This window comes from Scomber scombrus, chromosome 6 (assembly GCF_963691925.1).
Source record: "Scomber scombrus chromosome 6, fScoSco1.1, whole genome shotgun sequence".
Classification (NCBI taxonomy): domain Eukaryota; kingdom Metazoa; phylum Chordata; class Actinopteri; order Scombriformes; family Scombridae; genus Scomber; species Scomber scombrus.
The window spans coordinates 22,245,900-22,265,544 of NC_084975.1; the positions used below are offsets into that span (position 1 = coordinate 22,245,900).

Sequence of the window (19,645 nt, forward strand, 5' to 3'; positions counted from 1 at the left end):
TGTCATTATGATGTGCATATCGACAATGTATTAAACCCCAATTGGTGCAAAATGCTGTCCTACAACCAAAAAGTTTGAAAATCTTATATGTATACTAAGGTCTCTCTATTATCCATTGAAACTCAAATAATATTTAAGATAGCAGTAAGCTTAACATAAATAAAGTCATAATTTATAGATTACTTTCAATCAGGAGGTGGCTGTCCCGAAACCCTAACCCCTGAATTTCAACATATTTTTTCTGTTGTTTTAAAAAAAGATCTTTTTGATATCTTTGAAAGTACTGTCAAAAATCCCCTCGTAAAATTTAAATAAGTCTATTCTGATTTCTGTTATTGGAGTTTTCAGTTTCTTCATAACAGAGAGTTATGCCTCTTTGGGGTCTAATTGACCTCAAAAATTGAGTGATGTCAATATGTACATTTGTTTGACTGAATGACTTTTTAGCTCACAGAATGTATATTTGTCCATGAATAGTCAATTTAATATATTAAACCTTAACAATTGTTTACATAGTGGGATTTAATATGGTCAGAATTTCAAAGGAACAATTTGAAAATGTTGTAATTATTATAGTTTTTACTTCTTCATATAAAGAAGGGGAGTCTGTGGGAGCCCAAACAATAAGGATATAAAGCCAGTGTTATCAAAATGAGTTTAAATCAAACCCAAATGCGGCTGAGACATTTCAACTGAAGCTGTGCGGAGAAAAGCATTGCCGTGCAGTAAGAAGATCTTTCCTTAAAATCCTGCCGTCTCTCCTCTCTGACTGCCCTCTGGTCTCAGTTGGTGTGACGGTTTTATTCTTGTGGAGGATGCATCCCGTCATAGTGAAACTCTCTCCACTGCTCGGTGCTCGCTCTGGTCTTCTCATCTTGTTCTGGAAGATTATGAGAAAGCTCACAGAGTGAATGAACTCATCTCTCTCTCAGCTGCATCAGACGTGAGTAGTTCACATACCATCATTTTCCTCTTCAGCGTAGCTCTCAAACTCGTTCCTCTTCTCCTCATGAAACTCTCTCCTACGTTCATCTGCAGCCAGAACCTGCTTGTGCTCAGCTGTAAGAAAGAGAAGAAAGAAGTTGAATTAATAAAGTTATGAACACCTAGATTCAGTACTTGATTATCATATTAATCTGGCTCCTGTTTGCTGAAGAGGGGCCAGAACAAACATCCGACATAAAAGACAGTTTGGACAAATTAACTGACTTCAGGCTCTTCTGGCGCACAGTTGGGTGCAATTACTATTACTGTATGTGCCAGCTTTAAAAAGAGCCATACTAAGATCAGTTTTATTGAGGAGTTTTTAAGGGATGAGTTAACTAAAAGAGCTCAGTAGGGACAAGTATAGACACACACATACTCTCGAAACAATAACTCCTGAACATCACCAAACAGAAACTTTTAAAAATACCAGAGAACTGAATCACAGCTTCGGAACAAAAGCAGCTTTTTGTGATCTTCATGGAGCTGGTATTTGTGGTTAAGCTGTGATTCATAAAAGCTGCTTGTGTCCAAGACACAAAGACACAAAGACACAAAAACTTGGTGACAGAAAGAAGTCTAATGAGTCATGTCTCACCCTTTTTACTAGATCCAGCAAGCTTTATGTGTGAAAAAAAGCTAAATCAAAGAACAGGTTCACACTTCGTACACAAGTCCATGTACCCACAGGCCCTGATATACTGTTTATTGAAACTATTTTTGGTTGCTTTAATTTCTTATCCTGTCGAGACTGGCAGTGAAGAGCAATAACAAGTGAATTTCTTTCAAATATTATAGTAACTCTAGCAGATATCCACCCATGAGCATGTGAGTATTGTTTGAAGGCTGACTTAAAAATTGTAAACTTATCCTTTAAGCCAGGCATTAACCATTAGGGTCGACCATGGGCCACTTTTCTTTACCGCTGCTTATTAGGTGTCGACATTGCACATGCACATACACACTGTGAAAACACAACTCATGTTTTTAAATGTTTTGTTTTGTATTTCTTTTAATCCGTTTAAGAATAATTTTGATTTATAAATCAGTTTAATTTAAAATCTGTTTTAGGTTTGTATCTGAGGGCACACTCACATTATTAGAAAGTGAGGGCTAACAGAGTTACGCTCATCCGGCAAGAAATGACTCAAACATGAACATATCTTCAGAGTTACACTATGTGACTAGAAATGTAATTGATAGCTTATCTACGCAATAAACAGTGGCCTCTTTAATCTATGGGTGAAGAAAAGTGCTGTTATTTACACAAATCTGTTCTGGTCACATAGGCCAAATTATGTTAGGAACCTGTGTTATTCATTTCGTCAGTTTATAAGAGATTATCGGAATTTATTTGAGTTGTGTTTACATTGTCAGTGACTCATATAAAAGTTCAGATGCCTTCTATAAAAGGGAAAACTTCAGCTTTTGTTGGATTGGGCTCTAATGCTCTAATACAGTTTTAAGCTCTAATAAACCAAGTATGAAAGGCTTGAACCTAACTATTTACTGATACGAATACAGAGAGGAATGGGTCCAAGGATTTCAGAAAACCTGCTTGTGACCTCTGACCTGCAGGTTTAGACATATGAAAAAGATCAGTACACATAAATGTAGTTGTCTGTCACGTGTGGGCAAGTTAGTGTCAGTTGGAATGCATACACTGACCACAGTAGCTTCAGCTGAGATTAAACTAGGTTTAACCTTTCCAAAGTCCGGTCATGACCTTTGACCTACACTGGTATTCTCAGGACAGGTCTGTGCATGCAGTAGGAGCAAACTATGCTGGAATTTATGTTGGGAATTCACATCACTTTGTAAATTACAAAATGTGATGTTTATAAGATTCACAGCTGAACTGCATATCAGACATGTTTAGTAGGATGAATACTGAGAACATCTAACCACTATTTTTGGCTTGTTTTCCCTAAGAAATACTGCACAGCGGGTTTAATCATCCATCATTTCCTTCATCTGACACACCACAGCTGGCCTGCTTCTTGTGGCTCCCACAAAGGCAGCTAGCAGCATTTGTTTGGAGTCTGATGTCTCCACTTAGATGTAAAACCTTCAGCCACCTACTGAAACAGCTAATACATATTTCAGATATTTCCTCTGCAAATTTCATCCACCTGCAAGGAGACATTGTGCTCTTCTGTCATTATGCAGCAGGAGAGGCTCTTCAAAGTGAGCACAATTTATGTCCCACTTTTTTTCTTCGTTTTTCTCCCACTCACTTGTCCATCTCAGTCTTTTCACTGTGTCCTCTGCTTTGTATTCATTATATTCCTCCTATAACTGCATAAATGTTTTGTGTGCACACTCAGAGACCCACAGCCTGTTATACAACTCCAATTCAGAGTGGTCTTGGTGTCGTGTGTACTCTCACCTTCCTGTTGGCGGAACTACACATAACAGTGATGTTAAATCACTTATGAATGTCAAACATTGTACAGTATATGAATTTTCACAACACTTGTAAGGAGAATATTCACAAGTCTTCACTGAAGTGTGTGTGAGGGAGCTCCATGCTGCCCTGTGGCTCCTGCTGCAGCCTCCAGCAGAAAAGGAGGTGCTGCTGAGTGGTCAAACAGGTCTGAGGTGGTGTCTGGTCAAACTAGGTCCAGGAGACAGTTAACAGCTGCTGGCTGCCACACTCATAAAACATTCAGACTGCCATAAACATGTTTGCACATGTCCATTCAGTCTGCAGCTATCCATCTTAGGTCCATGTTTGATCCATCCATCTTCATCTCCATCTTAGGGATTTTATTCAGTTTGATCATCGTAACAGACACACAATATTATTGTTTTATAACAATAAGTGAAAGTGAAATAAGTGAAATAAATCTGTGAGTAGGGTTTGATAACATCACCTAATTTATTCCCAGGATAGGAACAAAAAGGACTTTACTTTGCACCAGTACCTTTGGCCTTGTAAATATGATTAGATCTGTATCTTGTCAGTGTTTTCAGGTGATGTCTGATGTCTGTTTTTATGCACATCTATTTTATTCCTCTCCTGTTGTGCAAGACAAATTCCCTGAGGGGTTGTAAATGTTTCTTCACAGCAGTTTCTCTGGAATCAAGTGTACATTTATTGATATTTACTGCAGACGTTTACTGTATTATGTTACACTACTTTCTGGGAAATTCTCAAATGTGGGAGACCTCACTGGGAACTTTCAGATTTTTTTTTTTCTTGTTTTAGGATGTAGCATTTACAACAAAGTTCTTGCCACACATTGTCCTTCACTTATACTCACTTTATTAATAATAATAAACCACAAATACTAATGTGAGTACAGGATGTTTTATGAATAAAATAAATATTAAAGACTGAAATTGGACTATATGAGGTGTTAAGATAAGTGGTTTTGTAGTGAATCATCATAAATATTATTATCAGTTTGGATGCAGCATGTTGACACTTTCGTTATGGCACAATGGTGAAGAAATGAGAATGAATGTTTACATGTATAATGAAGCACAGATGCCAAATGTTACCACAAACATTCAACCACACAAACCACCTTGACTGACCAGGTTTAGTGCTACAAAAACAAATTGTGATTGAACTCACCGTTAATCTCATCCTGAGACTTCACGCCCCGTCTGCTGCGCTGTCTGAAGAAGTTTGAGGCATCAGCCTCCTTCATGAAGATCTTCTTCAGTGGACCTGCAGTGCAAGCAGGAAAAGGAGGCTCAGCTCACAACATAAAGGGATAAAAAAGAAGATTTTGTCTGCAGGCAGAGTGGGAGAGATGCCGCTGATGTAGTTTCTCACCTTGTGGATCCTTAGCACTGCCTGTGCCGCTGGAAACAGCTGCAGAGTCGGCCTCTGAAGACACTGAGTCAGAGGACAAAACAGGAGCACAGAAACTAGGTTTTATGCTTACCTCTCCATGAAAGACAGAGAAAACAAATACCTAAAATCACTCTATACCCTTCTAAGAAACTCCTGATATAAAAATCCACATGCAAGTGAGATGCAAAAAACCCAAATGCCACATTCTCCTGCATCAGACTCACAGGAAAGTGCCAAAAGCACAATGAGGAGCGCCAGGAGGGTTGTGTATGTCCAGGACATCTTCAGCTTTGTGTCTGAATTGCTGAGAGATTTGAGCAGTGAAGGAGAACAGGAGGTGAGTAAGACATATGTGAGAGGTGGGGTGGGAGCCTGAATATTGACTACTTGTCAGAAGACGGAGGGAGTGACCATGCAGGTCTGATAAGAGGCTGGATCCAACAAACTACAGAGGGCAGGAATGTGCTGATTAATAAGAAGCTGAGAATTTAATTCTAACTTGATAAACATATTGTGTACTGTGTACTAATCATTTTCAGCCAGTGCAGGTACGATAAGATTAAGCTTTCTGAAGTGTACGCTGTGAATTAATTCGCCACTTTGTGAAGTCATGAACCTGTGAGTCCTGTGTCATACAAGGACTCACTGGAAATTACACTGTAGGTTGAATGTACACTTTCCTGGTTAATAAAAACGTCTATCAGAAAAAAATATGGATGACAAGCAACAAAAACAATGATGTCTCTGGAAAGAAGTGAGAGAAACAACCGAGGCCCAGAGCTGGAACAGGTTTTCTTTTTTTTTTTTGCTTCATGTCTCCTCTGCAGATGCAGCTGAAACGGGCCCCTCAACAAGGCTGCTCTCTCTTGCTCGGCATAAATTCCTGCTGGAAAGTATGCAGCCTTCTGTTTGCTTGAGTTTTTTTCCCACCTGAATTCTGGCTGTGACCCACAAAAGAGTGAATGTTTAAATTGTTTTGTGGGGCAATCCAAGGTGGAAAGATTGTTGCTCAGGGAAGTGAGAGGAAATTGGAGGGAGAGTCTGATAATATGTGTAGTGAGGATGTTTTGTTCAGGTAAGTGAGGAGGGCACACAGGAGAAAGAAAACCTATTTTGCCCCAGCTGAATAGCATACTTGAAGGAAAAAAGGACTCTGAATTCAAGAGAGAGATTCTAACTGACAATGTGGCAACAAAAAAATTTGGCAGGTCAGAGAAGATCTCCAAAACTTGCTCACGGATTTAAAAATTTGGTGGAAAGTGAATGAACTGGTCAAATAATGAGTTTATACAATAGCTTTTGGATCTGAAGCCTTTTTAAACAGACTTTTTAACATGTAAGACGTGGCATTTTTTTTTACACGTTCTCTGTTTTGTCATGAACTCCATCCTTGTGTTATGTTACAGTGATTTATGCAAAGTGACCTGCATTTGGGGAGCATTATGGGACTGTCTGTTCAAGGACACCTCAGCACGTGGACAAGAAGAGCTCAGTATCAAACCACAAACCATTTAACACCTGAGCTACAGCCACCTCATGTTTTTTACTGCTGAAAAAGAGGCACTTTCTTAGAAGTTGTATTGTATTTAATTCTCATTTTTCTGACCAGTGGCTTGCAACGTTTTTGGCTTTTGACATCTTACAAAAAGCAGTGTGTAGTCAGCCTCACATTTCAGATGTCTATGAGCTGTTAACAGCTCCACTAAATAATGATTTTTCCTTCTTAACTTCTCACATGGATTCATGTCAATAAATGTTCTAATGATCCAATATTTCACCAAAAATAAAAAATGAGAGAAAATGTAAAAAAAAACCCGACAATTGATTTGTTTATTATTATTATTGTTTATTTTCCCCTTCTTCTTTCCTAATCTCCTATCTCATGACCCCTCAGATTTATCTCGTGACCCTTTGGAGGGGCCTGACCCCTAGGTTGAGAACCACTGGACTAAACCAGCTCCATCACCAGCAGCAACAACAGTAACATGCTGCTAAAACACTGATGCTTCAGTAATAATAATATATCAGTTATTTCAAAATGAGTACTTTTACTTTATTACTTTAAGTATTACAGCAAATACTTGTGTAGGCCTACCTCTATTTAAGCAGGATTTTTACTTTAGTATGGAGTATGGAGTACTTTTTTACTGCTGTATACTTCAAAGCCTTTATTGTCATTGCACAGCAGTACAACGAAATTGTGAATTCCCCTGTGGCTAATACACATAAAAACAGCGACAGACAATAAACATAAAACAACATACAATGAAACATACAATACACTATGGATAAAAAAGGAGCATATAAAAATAGCAAGAATAAATTAATAGCCTATAGGAGGTAGTAATAAATACAGATGCAGGAATAAATAAGAGCAGTAGGTCAGATTTAATTGCGAGGTACTATTGCAGAGTTGAAGGGTTTATACTTTTAATGGCACTTGGGTAAAACTGTTGTAAGGAGTGTGGAAGTGCGATATGTCATGGCCCTTTATCGCCTTGCAGAGGGCAGCAGTGTGAAGTGTGGGTGTCCTGGGAGGGGAGAGTCCTTGATGAATGTATTGGTTCTTTTACTTTTTTTATTTATTTAAAAAAAAAATTTTTTTTTATTTATATAGCGCATTTCATACACAGTGGCAACTCAATGTGCTTTACATAAAACAAACATTCAACAGATAATAAAAACAAAGTACAGAAACATAGAAAGAGAGAGAAATAAAATACTATAATAGAGCATTAAAAATAAGATTGCAGCATAAAATAATGATTTGCTTTAAAATCATTAAAAGGACAGAGTGCAAATGAAAGATTAAAATTTAAAGTGCTTTGAAAGAGCTCAATCATAAGCACAGGAGAAGAGAAGTGTTTTTAACCTGGATTTAAAAATATTCACAGTTGGGGCTGATTTCAGTTCTGCTGGTAGTTTGTTCCAGTTGTGTGCAGCATAACAGCTAAAAGCTGCTTCACCATGTTTAGTCTGAACTCTGGGCTCCACTATCTGACCTGAGTCAGTAGATCTCAGAGCTCTACTGGGTTTATATTCTACTAACATGTCATTCATGTATTCTGGACCTAAACCATTCAGTGATTTGTAGACCAGTAGCATAACTTTAAAATCTATTCTATAGCTGACTGGGAGCCAGTGTAAAGACTTTAGAACTGGAGTAATGTGCTCTGATCTCTTTGTTCTGGTCAAAACTCGGGCTGCAGCGTTCTGAATGAGCTGCAGTTGTTTAATGCTTTTTTGTGGGAGTCCAGTCAGAAGACCGTTACAGTAGTCTAGTCTACTGGAGATGAAAGCATGAATCAACCCTTCACTCTGGATATGTTCTTAAGCTGATAGAAGGCTGTTTTGGTGATTGATTTGATATGACTGCTGAAGGTCAGATCTGAGTCTATCAGCACGCCAAGGTTTCGGACTTGGTCGCTAGTTTTTAGAGAGAGTGACTCGAGATGTTTACTGACAGCAATCCTCTTCTCTTTATTGCCAAAAACAATTACCTCAGTTTTGTCCTGATTTAATTGAAGGAAATTTTGGTTCATCCAATTTGTTACTTGCTCTAAACAGTGACACAATGACTGTATTGGACTGTAGTCATCCGGGGACAGTGCTAGGTATATCTGCGTGTCATCTGCATAACTGTGATAGTCTACATTAGAGTGCTGCAGAATTTGACCCAAAGGCAGCATATATAGACTGAACAGAAGGGGTCCAAGAACTGACCCCTGAGGAACTCCACATGTCATAGCCACTCGATCGGATTCATAACTTCCAATGGTCACAAAATAACTCCGCTCCTCCAAGTAGGACCTGAACCATTCTAGGACTGTTCCGCTGAGTCCTGCCCAAGTTTCCAACCTGTTCAACAGTATACTGTGATCCACAGTGTCAAACGCAGCACTGAGATCCAACAGGACCAGAACTGACACCTTGCCTGAGTCAGTGTTTAACCTTATGTCTAAATGACATAAGGTTAAACACTGACACTCTAATAAGAGCTGTTTCTGTACTGTGATGTGGTCGGAAGCCTGATTGAAATTTGTGAAAAAGGCCACTGGAGTTCAAGAAATTGCTGAGTTGATTAAAAAACACTTTCTCAATGATCTTGGCTATAAAAGGAAGATTTGAGATAGGTCAAATCTACTTAAGTACAGGATCTGAACGCTTTTTCCACCCTTGCTCGAATAGAGCATTTATTGAAATGTGTATGTAGATTAGTAGGCGTGCAGCATTTCCTCCAGTAGGGGCCGCCGTGGAACCACACTGGCCAGCTGTCCGTCTCTTCCAGAAGCGGCCGCTGGGTGTCGCTGTTTCCCCGGCTGACACGCTTGATGACACGGCTGTGTGGAGGCAGGACACACTCAGATCAACCAGTAATCACCATCAGGTCTCACACTGCCATGGTCTACGCTCGGAAAACCAACAACACGGCGCTTCCTATTTTACACCCGGAGTGAAACTTTAAAGCTCCACTCCGCCTTTAAGAAAAAACAAAAGATGCTGGTGGACGCTACAACAACCCCACGGATATAAGCGAGAGAGCACAAAGTAGCCACCACCTCCACACCAAAGCCACAAAGCATTTTTTTTCTCTTCTTCACGCCCGGAGGGAAAGACGGCATCCGGCCTGAGAAGAAGCTCCGAGGTCGGGGACTCCGGTCGGAGCAACGCTCATCGTTTCTGGTGAGCCTGTTAACTTAAAACTATAATAAGTCCTTTTAAAAAAAGAAAAATGTCGGTGTAGTTTCATAGTGAAGCAGTGACTGAACCGTCACACAAAACGAGCTCAACAATGCAGCAATGTTTACTGTGACAGTGTGAATGCAGGCGCTTGTTCAGGTTTGTCCCATTCACCGGTGAATAGCCGCATTTAACTAAAACAAACAAGTGAGGTAAGCTTACGCACAGCTTAAAAAAAGAACGGTGGTGTAAGTTCAGAGAGTGGTTGATACTTTTATCTTTTCTCCCCCTCTTTTAAGGTCACAGTTTGTTTTCAAGATAACGTAGAAAAAAAACACAAGAGTCTGCTTTGGTTTGATCATGTCACAAACTGTACGACGCTGAGCTGTGAAGGTAAAAGCAGGCAGGCAGCTTGTGCATGTATCGTCTTGCATAGTTGCTACCAAAACATTTACTGACCCACATTTCGGAGATGGTCCTGTCTGTCTGGTCCACTTTTTTTTGTTTTTTTACCCCGCTTTCTCAAACCACTTGAAACACCACACAAACAGTACAAGGCTCCTCTCAGCAAGACAAGACAACACACACACACACACACACACACACACACACACACACACACACACACACACACACACACACACACACACACACACACACACACACAGCCAGTAGACTATTAGCTGCTTTAAGCCTTTTCAGCTGTTGTAGTAAGGCCAAGACAGGAGCAACACAGGAGTCTGAGCATGGGAAACACACTATACACTGCTGCTGCTGCACAGTTTCGAGGAATCACTCCAAGGCATAAAGCTTTCCGAACATTCCTCTACTTCTGTCTTTCTTCTTAGGGAAGTTAAAGGACTGGTTCACACTTTCTTTTCAAGCCTGCTTTAATACAGTCAGGTGCCCGAATGAGCGTTAAATAGGGTTTTACTGCCATAATCATTCCTACTGTTCACACTAGCCATTAGAAAAGCTCTTCATAATACACTTATAATGTAAGTGATGTGGGACAAAAGGGATTCAAAATTAACTTTTTTTGTCCACTGGCTAAATGGCTAATAAATGACTCAATAGATTATCACAGCTTTTTGCTACTGATTGAAACAAATCTATCATCCACTTGTATATTTCACTACTATTTTGCTGGTGGCTCTTGCTAATTTTGAGCTGTGTATCTTACTGTGCAAAAATGTATTTAAAAGTTTATATGAATCTAATATGGAGCTTCATATCTTTCAAATTTACAGTCTTTTTAGTGCCAAAGTCCCGCTTTTTGCCACTATACCTCCACTGCAGATCTACAGGGAAACAAAGAGGGAATATGATGCTACTAAGACTGTAAATGTGGCAGTTATCCTTTTGATATGACGGCTGAAGCCTCATATAAGTTTCACATCAACTTTTAAGTACATTTTTGCACAAGACTACTGTCAGGACACACCATGGATTTTGTCCTCCATTACTTACACTGAAAGCACATTTGAAGGGGGACTTTAAATGGTTAGTATGATCAGGAGGAATGACCACAACAAGGAAAACCTCATTCAGTGTTCATATGGGCACCTGAATACTGTTTTAAGACAGATATATTCTGAACCTAACATTTAAGCTGTGTTTGAGAGAGTGGTATGTGAAGTCAGCAGGATATCCAAAAGGAAGACATCATTGTTCTGGTGGGAGGGTTTCTCATGGCAAACTGATGAGGAAGTTCATTTTGGTGTGAAAACACCCAGGAGAGTTTGTAGTTACATGCTGTATTCATTGCCACATTTATTGTTGTCATGTTGTTGCAGCATCATTCGAAGTCCACTGACGCACATGCAAACTATCAACTAAGCCTGTGTGTTATAGTTTTCGCAATATTTATAAGGATCTTTTCCAATACGTAAAACACAATATGACCAATAATCAAACCAGCCTCTTAAATATGTGTAGAATAAAAACTTAAACAACACATTTTTGTTAGTTTTTAAGTTATGACTTGCTCAGAATAATTTGGAAAACAGATGTTTGTACATTGATAACATTAGGGTTGAAACTAATGATTAATATCATGATCAATAAATCAGGTTTTTTTCAGGTCTTCTTCTTGACTTCTAAAAAAAACTCCTTGTTTTGTCAGACCAACAGTCCAAAATCCCAAACTGCTCTGTTTACTATCACAGAGGATCTTATAAATATTTGACACATTTCGATTAAACAATTAATTGATATAAAAATAGGCAACAGTTCATTTTGTGTTGATTGGAAGTTTAAAAAAACAGTCTGCAATTGGCTCGGATTAAAATCAGAAACTGTGATTAAAAAAGAGAGACTAAATAAAGAGGAGTACAAATCTGTACCTGCCTTAAATTCCAGCTTTTGTCTTCACTCTTTGAAACTCAACCCCAAATATCACCGTTTACAGTTTTCATTGTTTTCTTCGTCCCTGAATGAAAGTGCTGCTGTAGCATTTTCTCTCATTTCCTGCGAGCAGGTTTCAGTTTGACAGCCACAAGTTGTTGAGCTCGCTCGTAAGATGTGTATCTTTGAGGAGTGCCTGGAGGTGTGTTGCTTTTTTGGGCTCCTGTTGAGCCTGTTACCTGCAGGACGACAGGGAACTGTTGGGGGTCGGTGTGCCTGTGCCTGTGCCTGTGTGTGTGTGTGTTGGTTTGACGTGGGGTCGTTCCCTTGGTGAAGGCCTTGGGGATGGTGGTGGCAGGGTAACCTGACCCACTGTGAAACAGCTGTAGCCACGTGGCGCTGATCCCTTGAGCCCCCGCACAGATCAGATGATGGTCCAGTGTGTGTGTGAGTGCACACATGAATGGATGATTCAGTCTCTACTTTCGATCATACTGTTGTACACAGGACGATTTCAAACCAAAAGTCATTGAATTTTTGTGCGATTTTTAACACTCTTCCACGTGTGTGTTTTGCATACAAGTGTGTGTTTTTTGAGTGTGTGAGCTCATGTTAAAGCGGGAGGCCAAGACAGCTGGCTGAAGGTTAATGTGTCGCCGCTCTCCAGGGAGCAGCTGCTATGTCACAGGCACCACTCCTGTCTATAGATAGCGATGAATACAAACTCTTCCTCTTTTCTCTGCTGCATTAACACAAGAACTCTGGCACCGGCATGCAGTTGCCCCACAAGACAAATGCTGCCGCTTGCAAATTTGGCAGCTTCCACTCCCTGATTCTCTCACTGGTGGGTACCAAAGATGCCATCCTCGCCCCTGAGTCAGCTGGCCGAGAACCTGTTTAATTGAGTCGTACAGTAATAACTTAAACCACATATCTGGGTCATCATCTGCAGTATTGATGTCTGAGACAGGTGAGGGACAAATATTGCCGTTTTTCCCGTCACTCTTGGAAGGATTTGCAGAAGCTGTCTGAACACATGTCTGGTCTTTATTTGGAAGCAGACACACACGTACACACATACAGATATCAGACCCTGAAGGCCTGATATGTGCGTCAGTTTAGGGAACATTAAATTGACGTACACTCATTTCCTGGAAGCTTATCATAACCCGAACCTTAACCTCTGACCCAAAAATCAGTATTTTCCCAATTGAAGACACAGCTTTTGTCCCAAATCGGACATGCCGTCCCCAATTAGCTGCTTGTCAGCCTGAAATTTGTCCCCAAAAGTAGCCTATGACACACACACACACACACACACACACACACACACACACACACACACACACACACACACACACACACACACACACACACACACACACACACACACACAGACCTTGATCCTCACCAATGTTATTACAGCCAGCATAGCTCTGCATATTTGAGTTGAGGTGTTCATAATTAAGCTCTCACTGGTTTAATAAAAACCCATGTTAAATCCGTGTGTTTGGTTTTTTAATTAAGTGAATTTAGAAGCCCCCGGGCTCCCTCCACCTCAGCTCAGTGGGTTTTTCTAATCAAGGATTGAGAAAGTAGACCTCTGTTCGACTGCTAAAAATAAAGTCTTTCTTACTAATGTGATCAATTTTCCATCTAATTTTAAAAGCTTTGCAAGTTTCTCACCACTTGCTGGTCACTCACACTGAAGTTGGTCTTATTGTGACCAGTGTGGCTGGGATCTTACAACACAGAAAATGCAGACTAGTGCTGAAAGAAAATATTGATAACTGACTTTAAAATCCCAAATATTTGCTAGCTCCAGCTGCTTTTGTCTGTTTTATATCCTTGTAATTGAAATCTATTTGGACTGTTTTTTGCAAAAAAATTCTGGAAAATTAAGTTTGGGCTTGTTCAATATCCTCTGAGTTAAAACATCAGGACTCAAACTGTATAAGCGATTAACTGAGAACATACTAAGCAGATACATTGATAATGAAAATAATCAGTAGTTGCAGCCCTATAAATGATAAATTGAAAAATAATCTTAACGCAGTATTAACACAGACAGAATAAAGTTGGTTACAAACCAGATGCATGTTTACTCTCCCGCAGAGTTCTTACAGTTACTACAAAGACTACTGAGAGCTGCTTGTGTTTGCAGTGTGATATGGAAACTGATATCCTGATAACCCCATCCTGCTGCCTGCCCTTAGTTAGATAGCAACCCGGTCTTTTAACAGCCATGAAAGGCTCTCAGGACCTGCTGAAGCTGCTGCTGCTGGTGCGAGAACGAGCGGGGAGGGGGAGGCTAATGGTGGCTTTTTCTGATGCTAATGCTCCACTCACAAACGACGGCCAGGTGACTTGACTCTCAGATCAGATGAGTCCACGCCTGGACGATTATCTCTGTAATGAGCCAAACAGGAGTCTGTGATAAGCCTGCAGCCTTTTATCTAGAATAAATGAATCAAACGTATCAAATTAACAATAACAATAATTAACAATTCCTGGACGTTTGACAAAACATTGGATAGGATAAAATCATTATTTTGGAGTGACACTAGTCTGCCGCCTGCCAGATAAAATCAGACCCTATCTGTTGATCTGAGCGTCCTGCGATGAACCCAGCTGGTTGCACAGAGCTTATCTGTCACAACTCGCACCCGCCTCTCATCCCATTCACAAACCGTCTTATCGTGTTCAGTCTAAGCGGTGCTGCTAGTAATTCTTTGGCTATTCATGACAAATTTATGAAAGGAAATTAATGAAAGTCCAGTGCTTTACCCCCCTTCCTCACTCTATACTTGTATATTTAAGGAACATCTCAAAAATACAAATTATTATTAACAAATTACAAAAAATTAAAAAGCATTTTCAATAACACTAGTAAAGCAGTGTCTGACTGGCTGGCATTTCTGAATGAGAGTTAATACTTTAACACTTATTTCAAGTTTGAGTATTTCAATCTTTTTATTTGCACCTCCTCTGGCTCCTGTTCACTTAAACATGAGGATATGCTTCTTCTCCTGTTACTGGAAATTGAATAGCTTTGAGTTTGGGACTGCAGATCCTGACACATCTTGTCTCGTCTTGATCAATTTAGTTGTGAGATGAGGGCCTAAACACTATCTACACTCCATAAAAAATGCTGTGTGAATAGCTTTCCTGCATTTTTCCCAAGTGCATGCATATGATTTATTTTCTGATGTTAGTGGAGGTGGTGTTTGTTTTTAGGCCTCTGCTATAAAACACTGGAGAAAGGCTTTCAGGTAAAACATGTAATTATAAGATGTGAGCTTGTGCTCTGGCATTTGTGATTATATTTTTTATGTATTTGTAACATTGTATAGACTGAATGATAACTCTAATTATCTAAAAGATTAACTGATTTAGTCACAACCCTAAATACTGAATCATATTATAAATCTTTAGGCTGTTGGACAGTCACATCTACTCTTTCTGGAGCATATACTACTCTGTTATTGCGCAGTATGCTGTAAAACTGCGGCTACTAACCTGTTGTTTTGAACTTGGGCGTCTACTATCTGCCGGCAATTTGAGAGTTTAGAGAGGAGCAGGCCTGTCACTCAAGCTGCCGTAACCATAGCAGCAGCGTTAACCAGCCAGTGTTGAGTCTTATTGCCTGTGAGATTTGTAGCTGTGCGTCACAGGACTGGCCTGGCCTCCTTCGGCCACAGACTCTGGTTGAGGAGTCTGCTGCTGCTGTTGAATGTCCTACATGCACACACACACGCACTCTCTCTCTCACACACATGCACACACACACACACACACACACACACACACACACACACACACACACACACACACACACACACACACACACACACACACACATTAGCACTGACCTGTGTGTCAGCGTGACTCAGGCCTGAGGACACAGGTGACGTGTGACAAATGTGAAAGCAGGGTGAGAAAAGAATTTGCCACACTGAGGATGGAAAGCAGTAAAGAAAAGATATGATATGATGAAACTTTTTGTGCGTTTGGTCTCAATGAAGCTGCAGGTCCGACGTTAAAACAGATCTCACCGTTAAAACAAAGCTTCACCTGCTGCAGTATGGGGGAAGCAGCACGCCTGCCTGGTTGTGATGCTCAGCACTGCTCAGCTTAGCACACTGCTACCTCCTGTGTCTCTAGAAAAAGCCCACTTTTTTTTTTACTGTGCACAATGCAGGCTTTATATAAGGCCCCCATAATGGAGCCAGCTCCTTCACTCATGTCCTCATTGTCTTGGCCAGGATGAGAAAAGGCTGCTCTTTAGAAAAAGCAAGGCTGAGCTCACCCATGAATCATGCCAACAGTCACACTTTTTGTTTTTCTGTCTTCTGAAAATGAGGCAGCCAGGGAGGAGAGGGGGACTTTTTTTGAATGGTCTCTGTCCCCTTAAAGGCAGTGATGCTAGGGGTTTTTGCTGAACCCTGCGGGGGTCACAAGAGGTTATGACCTTGCTTTTCCTGTTTCTGCGGGTGGCCAGGTTATAGTAACCTTGTGGCAGCGATGGCGAGTGTGGTGTGACTGGCTTGCACAAGTGGGACAATTGCACATGCTGCACATCAGCGGTGGTGTTGTCTAGTCTGGTGTTGCAGGGCTGCCGCATGGGAGGGTGGGGGGTGGTGGTGATGGTTCCTCGCTGCAGGAACTCTGGTCTTACCCTTTCAGTAGCCCTCTGTTCATCATCATCCACACAGTCGCTGTTTGCTCACGGCTACAGCAGCAAAAGGACAAGAATCTATATGAAGCATATGGCTATTGTCACTACTGCAGCACCCATAATCCCCCAGCCCCCTCCCCTCTCCTTTTCCCTTGCATTCACTCATCTATCTCCTGCAGACTGAATGTGCCAGTAAAAACAGAGGTGGAAAATGCAATTTAGCATACAGCTGAAGATGTCAGAGTTTGTCTATGAGGTGAGATTCATGGTGGGTATTGATGGACAGCTTAGGGGATGAAAAAAATGTAGACGTAGTTGGGGGGGAAATTGGGGAGGGGGGTTGGGGTTTCTATAGGGTGTGAGATGGAAGACGGAAAATCAACATGCATGCAGTCTCCTGCCGTGCTCTGCATTTCCAGCATGGAAAAAGCAGCGGGGTTGCCGTGGCAACAAATCCTGAATCAGTGCAGCTCTCGGACCCCTCCACCCTCTACACAACCCCCTCCCCTGTCCCTGGCCACCTCCCAGCGGATCTGGAGCTCAGACCTCAGACCGGCCTACTTATGGGAGCAGGGATAAGGCTAGGAACAGGGATCATATCCAAAGTTCCACACTCGATCCCAGAACAGGAACACGGGCCAGCGGATACAGGCGCACTGTAGACAGGCCCCCCCCCCCCTTCTTCTCTTTTCTACTGCTGCCATTAAGTTTCCATGGAGCTCTCAGAAAGTGATTTGTACCTACAGAGTCTACTGAATACTAAGTCATATCCAGGTTATTTATGAGATGATAATGTACTCCCTCATATGTCAATCATGTACACTCATAAATTAACAAAGGATTCTGGATATTAATGGAAATGGAAGAGAGGCCGACTGCAAAAACCAACCAGTGAATGAATTTCAATTTCATGTTGGATAATCTAGATATAAATTTATCCCAACTATTGTAAACACAGTTGGTGTTTTGGTGGTCCAGATTAATATCAGTTAGTCCATTTGTCAGTTCATCTGTCAAATATTTTTTCATAATCATAAAACTTCCTAGAGCCTATGTTGACACTGTCTAATGTTTTGCTGTGTCTAACCAACAGTTAAAAAGATATTCAGTTTACAATGGTAGAAAACAGAGAAAAGCAGAAAATCTTACCTTTTTAAGAAGCTGAAACAACAAAATATATCTGCATTTTTGACCAAAACAATTGATTGATCATCAAAAGTTTTGCAGATGACTCTTCTGTTGATCATTTTTCATTGATTAAAATAATAAATTGATTAATCCCTTCAGCTTTAAATGCACAATATATAATGTATTCTGTTTTGGGTCTCTCAAAATCATCAAAATTATATCATGAAGAGCACAAAGTTGTGAAGTAACGTGGGATCATGACCATTGACGTCATTGCAATCAGCTTCTCCTGTTTAGGATTCTTTCAGTGTTCATCGTTCATCGTTCAGAGTTTTTTTTTTACCAGGAGCCGAATTATTGGCAAAGGTTTCCTCCTCTCCAAAACAAACAGACCTGGTGATGAAAACCAGTAAAAACACTGAATGAAGCAGTTTCACGTTAAAAATCAGTGTTTCTCCGACGCTGTTCGACAGACACGGGACGTCCGGAGGGGCTGCGAGCTGTTTGCTCAGCTTGTTTCTCTGATGGCTTAAGATCCAGATGTCTGATGACTAAAATCCTTCATCTGGTTAAAAGATATAGTTAAAAATGACCTAGATCTAAGAAGTGTATCATAAAAATGTGGCTTAAAAGGGGATAAAAAGTCAATTTATGACAGCTTCTGGCTTTTTAACCACAACGCTGATGCATCACAAAGGGGGTATGATGCCATCGACTGCTGACCAGATGAAACGGACTGTTACTTTGATTAAAATTACATATTTCTCTGGATTTTAACATTGTGGGAAATATTTGGGATAATGCAAGTACATAACTCCATAAATATATATAACATAGTTCTGGTTGTTTTAGACACTTTAATGTGGAAAAGCTACACGTTATTACTTTACCTAGAATGTTAATTTACATTTACAAAAAAACACAGAAAACAGCAGCTGCAAACTTATACCTCTGAGGCAGAGACAATGAACTCACCCATGTCCCATTCAGGGCATGCTTTAAACCAGTGATGAATAAATAGTTCTTCATCAGGGTAATGAGTGTAGTTTCTCTGTCTCGTGCACATGTTGCAGGCCGCGTGTAAGGCTTCAGCAGGATTGTGGGTAAGGCAGTGAGCTGTTCAGGAGACGACAGAGCGCCTGCCAGTGCTGTTGCCGAGGCGGCGTGGGGCAGTACTGACTGATGTGCAGCTGTTGTGACAGTCGAGTTGACGCTCTGCCTCATCTCGGTTCCTGAAATAATTAGCTTGATTGTTAACAGACTAAAAAGCACAGAAGGAAAGTATGTATGAACGTATAATGAAAGTTATACGAGACGATTGTGTAAAAATGTATCAGTCTGAAATGAAAAAGGAGTTGAATGTCAGATACGCCTCTCACAAGAAGTGCCAGTTCAGAATATAAAACCAAATTACAGTAGGATTCATCTATATTAAACAGTGCCTCTCTCTCTCTAAAACATTTTTTTAATGTATTTCCCTTATTATGACAAAGAGAGAGAGAGAGGCAAACTTAGTCATTTGAATTATTCCCTCAATCAGTCTAATTAATATATTGTGAAAAACTGCTCTTCAAAGCTTTTAAAGCCCTCTGATGCCTTCAATTTGCCTGTTTTGTCTGATTGACAGTCATAAGTAGCTGGAACCAGAGAACTTTTGGCGTTTGTGCTCGGTTTTGCTTGCTTGATTGATAATTGGCCAGAACTGAACCGGGAACGTCACTGCGGTACTTGTGCTAAACCACTCAACCACCACGACGTCCCTGGATGTAGTTTACTCATCTAATGTGATTTGATTTGTGGGTATTAAAGTTCAGATGTTTCAGCTTCTTCACTGCTACTTAAAGCTGTGGATCTGTGTGTTTCCTTGTGTAGTTTAAGTGCTCATAGTCAGTTTAATATTTCTCTCTATTTCTTTTCTATTTTCTGTTTCTATTTCTTGGCTCTGTCCAGTTTTCTTTGCCCTAAAGCTCAGTGCAGACAGATGGTTGCTGCTTTCCGCTATGTGGACTGAATGGGGACAG

The 19,645-nt window shown here is 40.5% G+C and overlaps 2 protein-coding genes across 2 annotated transcripts in view; one reads left to right on the top strand and one right to left on the bottom strand.

Moving 5' to 3' along the window:
- Nucleotides 1–800: 800 nt before the first annotated feature.
- ucmab (upper zone of growth plate and cartilage matrix associated b) lies at nucleotides 801–5,074 on the bottom strand. Its single transcript, XM_062421416.1, has 5 exons — nucleotides 5,017–5,074; nucleotides 4,772–4,834; nucleotides 4,568–4,663; nucleotides 961–1,059; nucleotides 801–880 (listed from the first exon to the last, which is right to left on the bottom strand). The coding sequence occupies exons 1-5, from the start codon at nucleotides 5,072–5,074 to the stop codon at nucleotides 801–803; spliced, it is 396 nt and encodes a 131-aa protein (XP_062277400.1).
- A 4,136-nt stretch (nucleotides 5,075–9,210) lies between these two features.
- LOC133981875 (cyclin-dependent kinase 17-like) overlaps nucleotides 9,211–19,645 on the top strand; it is a 31,839-nt gene continuing 21,404 nt past the window's right edge. The window contains exon 1 of the mRNA XM_062420736.1: nucleotides 9,211–9,475. The gene's annotated coding sequence lies outside the window, so the exon portion shown is untranslated. The remainder of the gene's footprint in view (nucleotides 9,476–19,645) is intronic.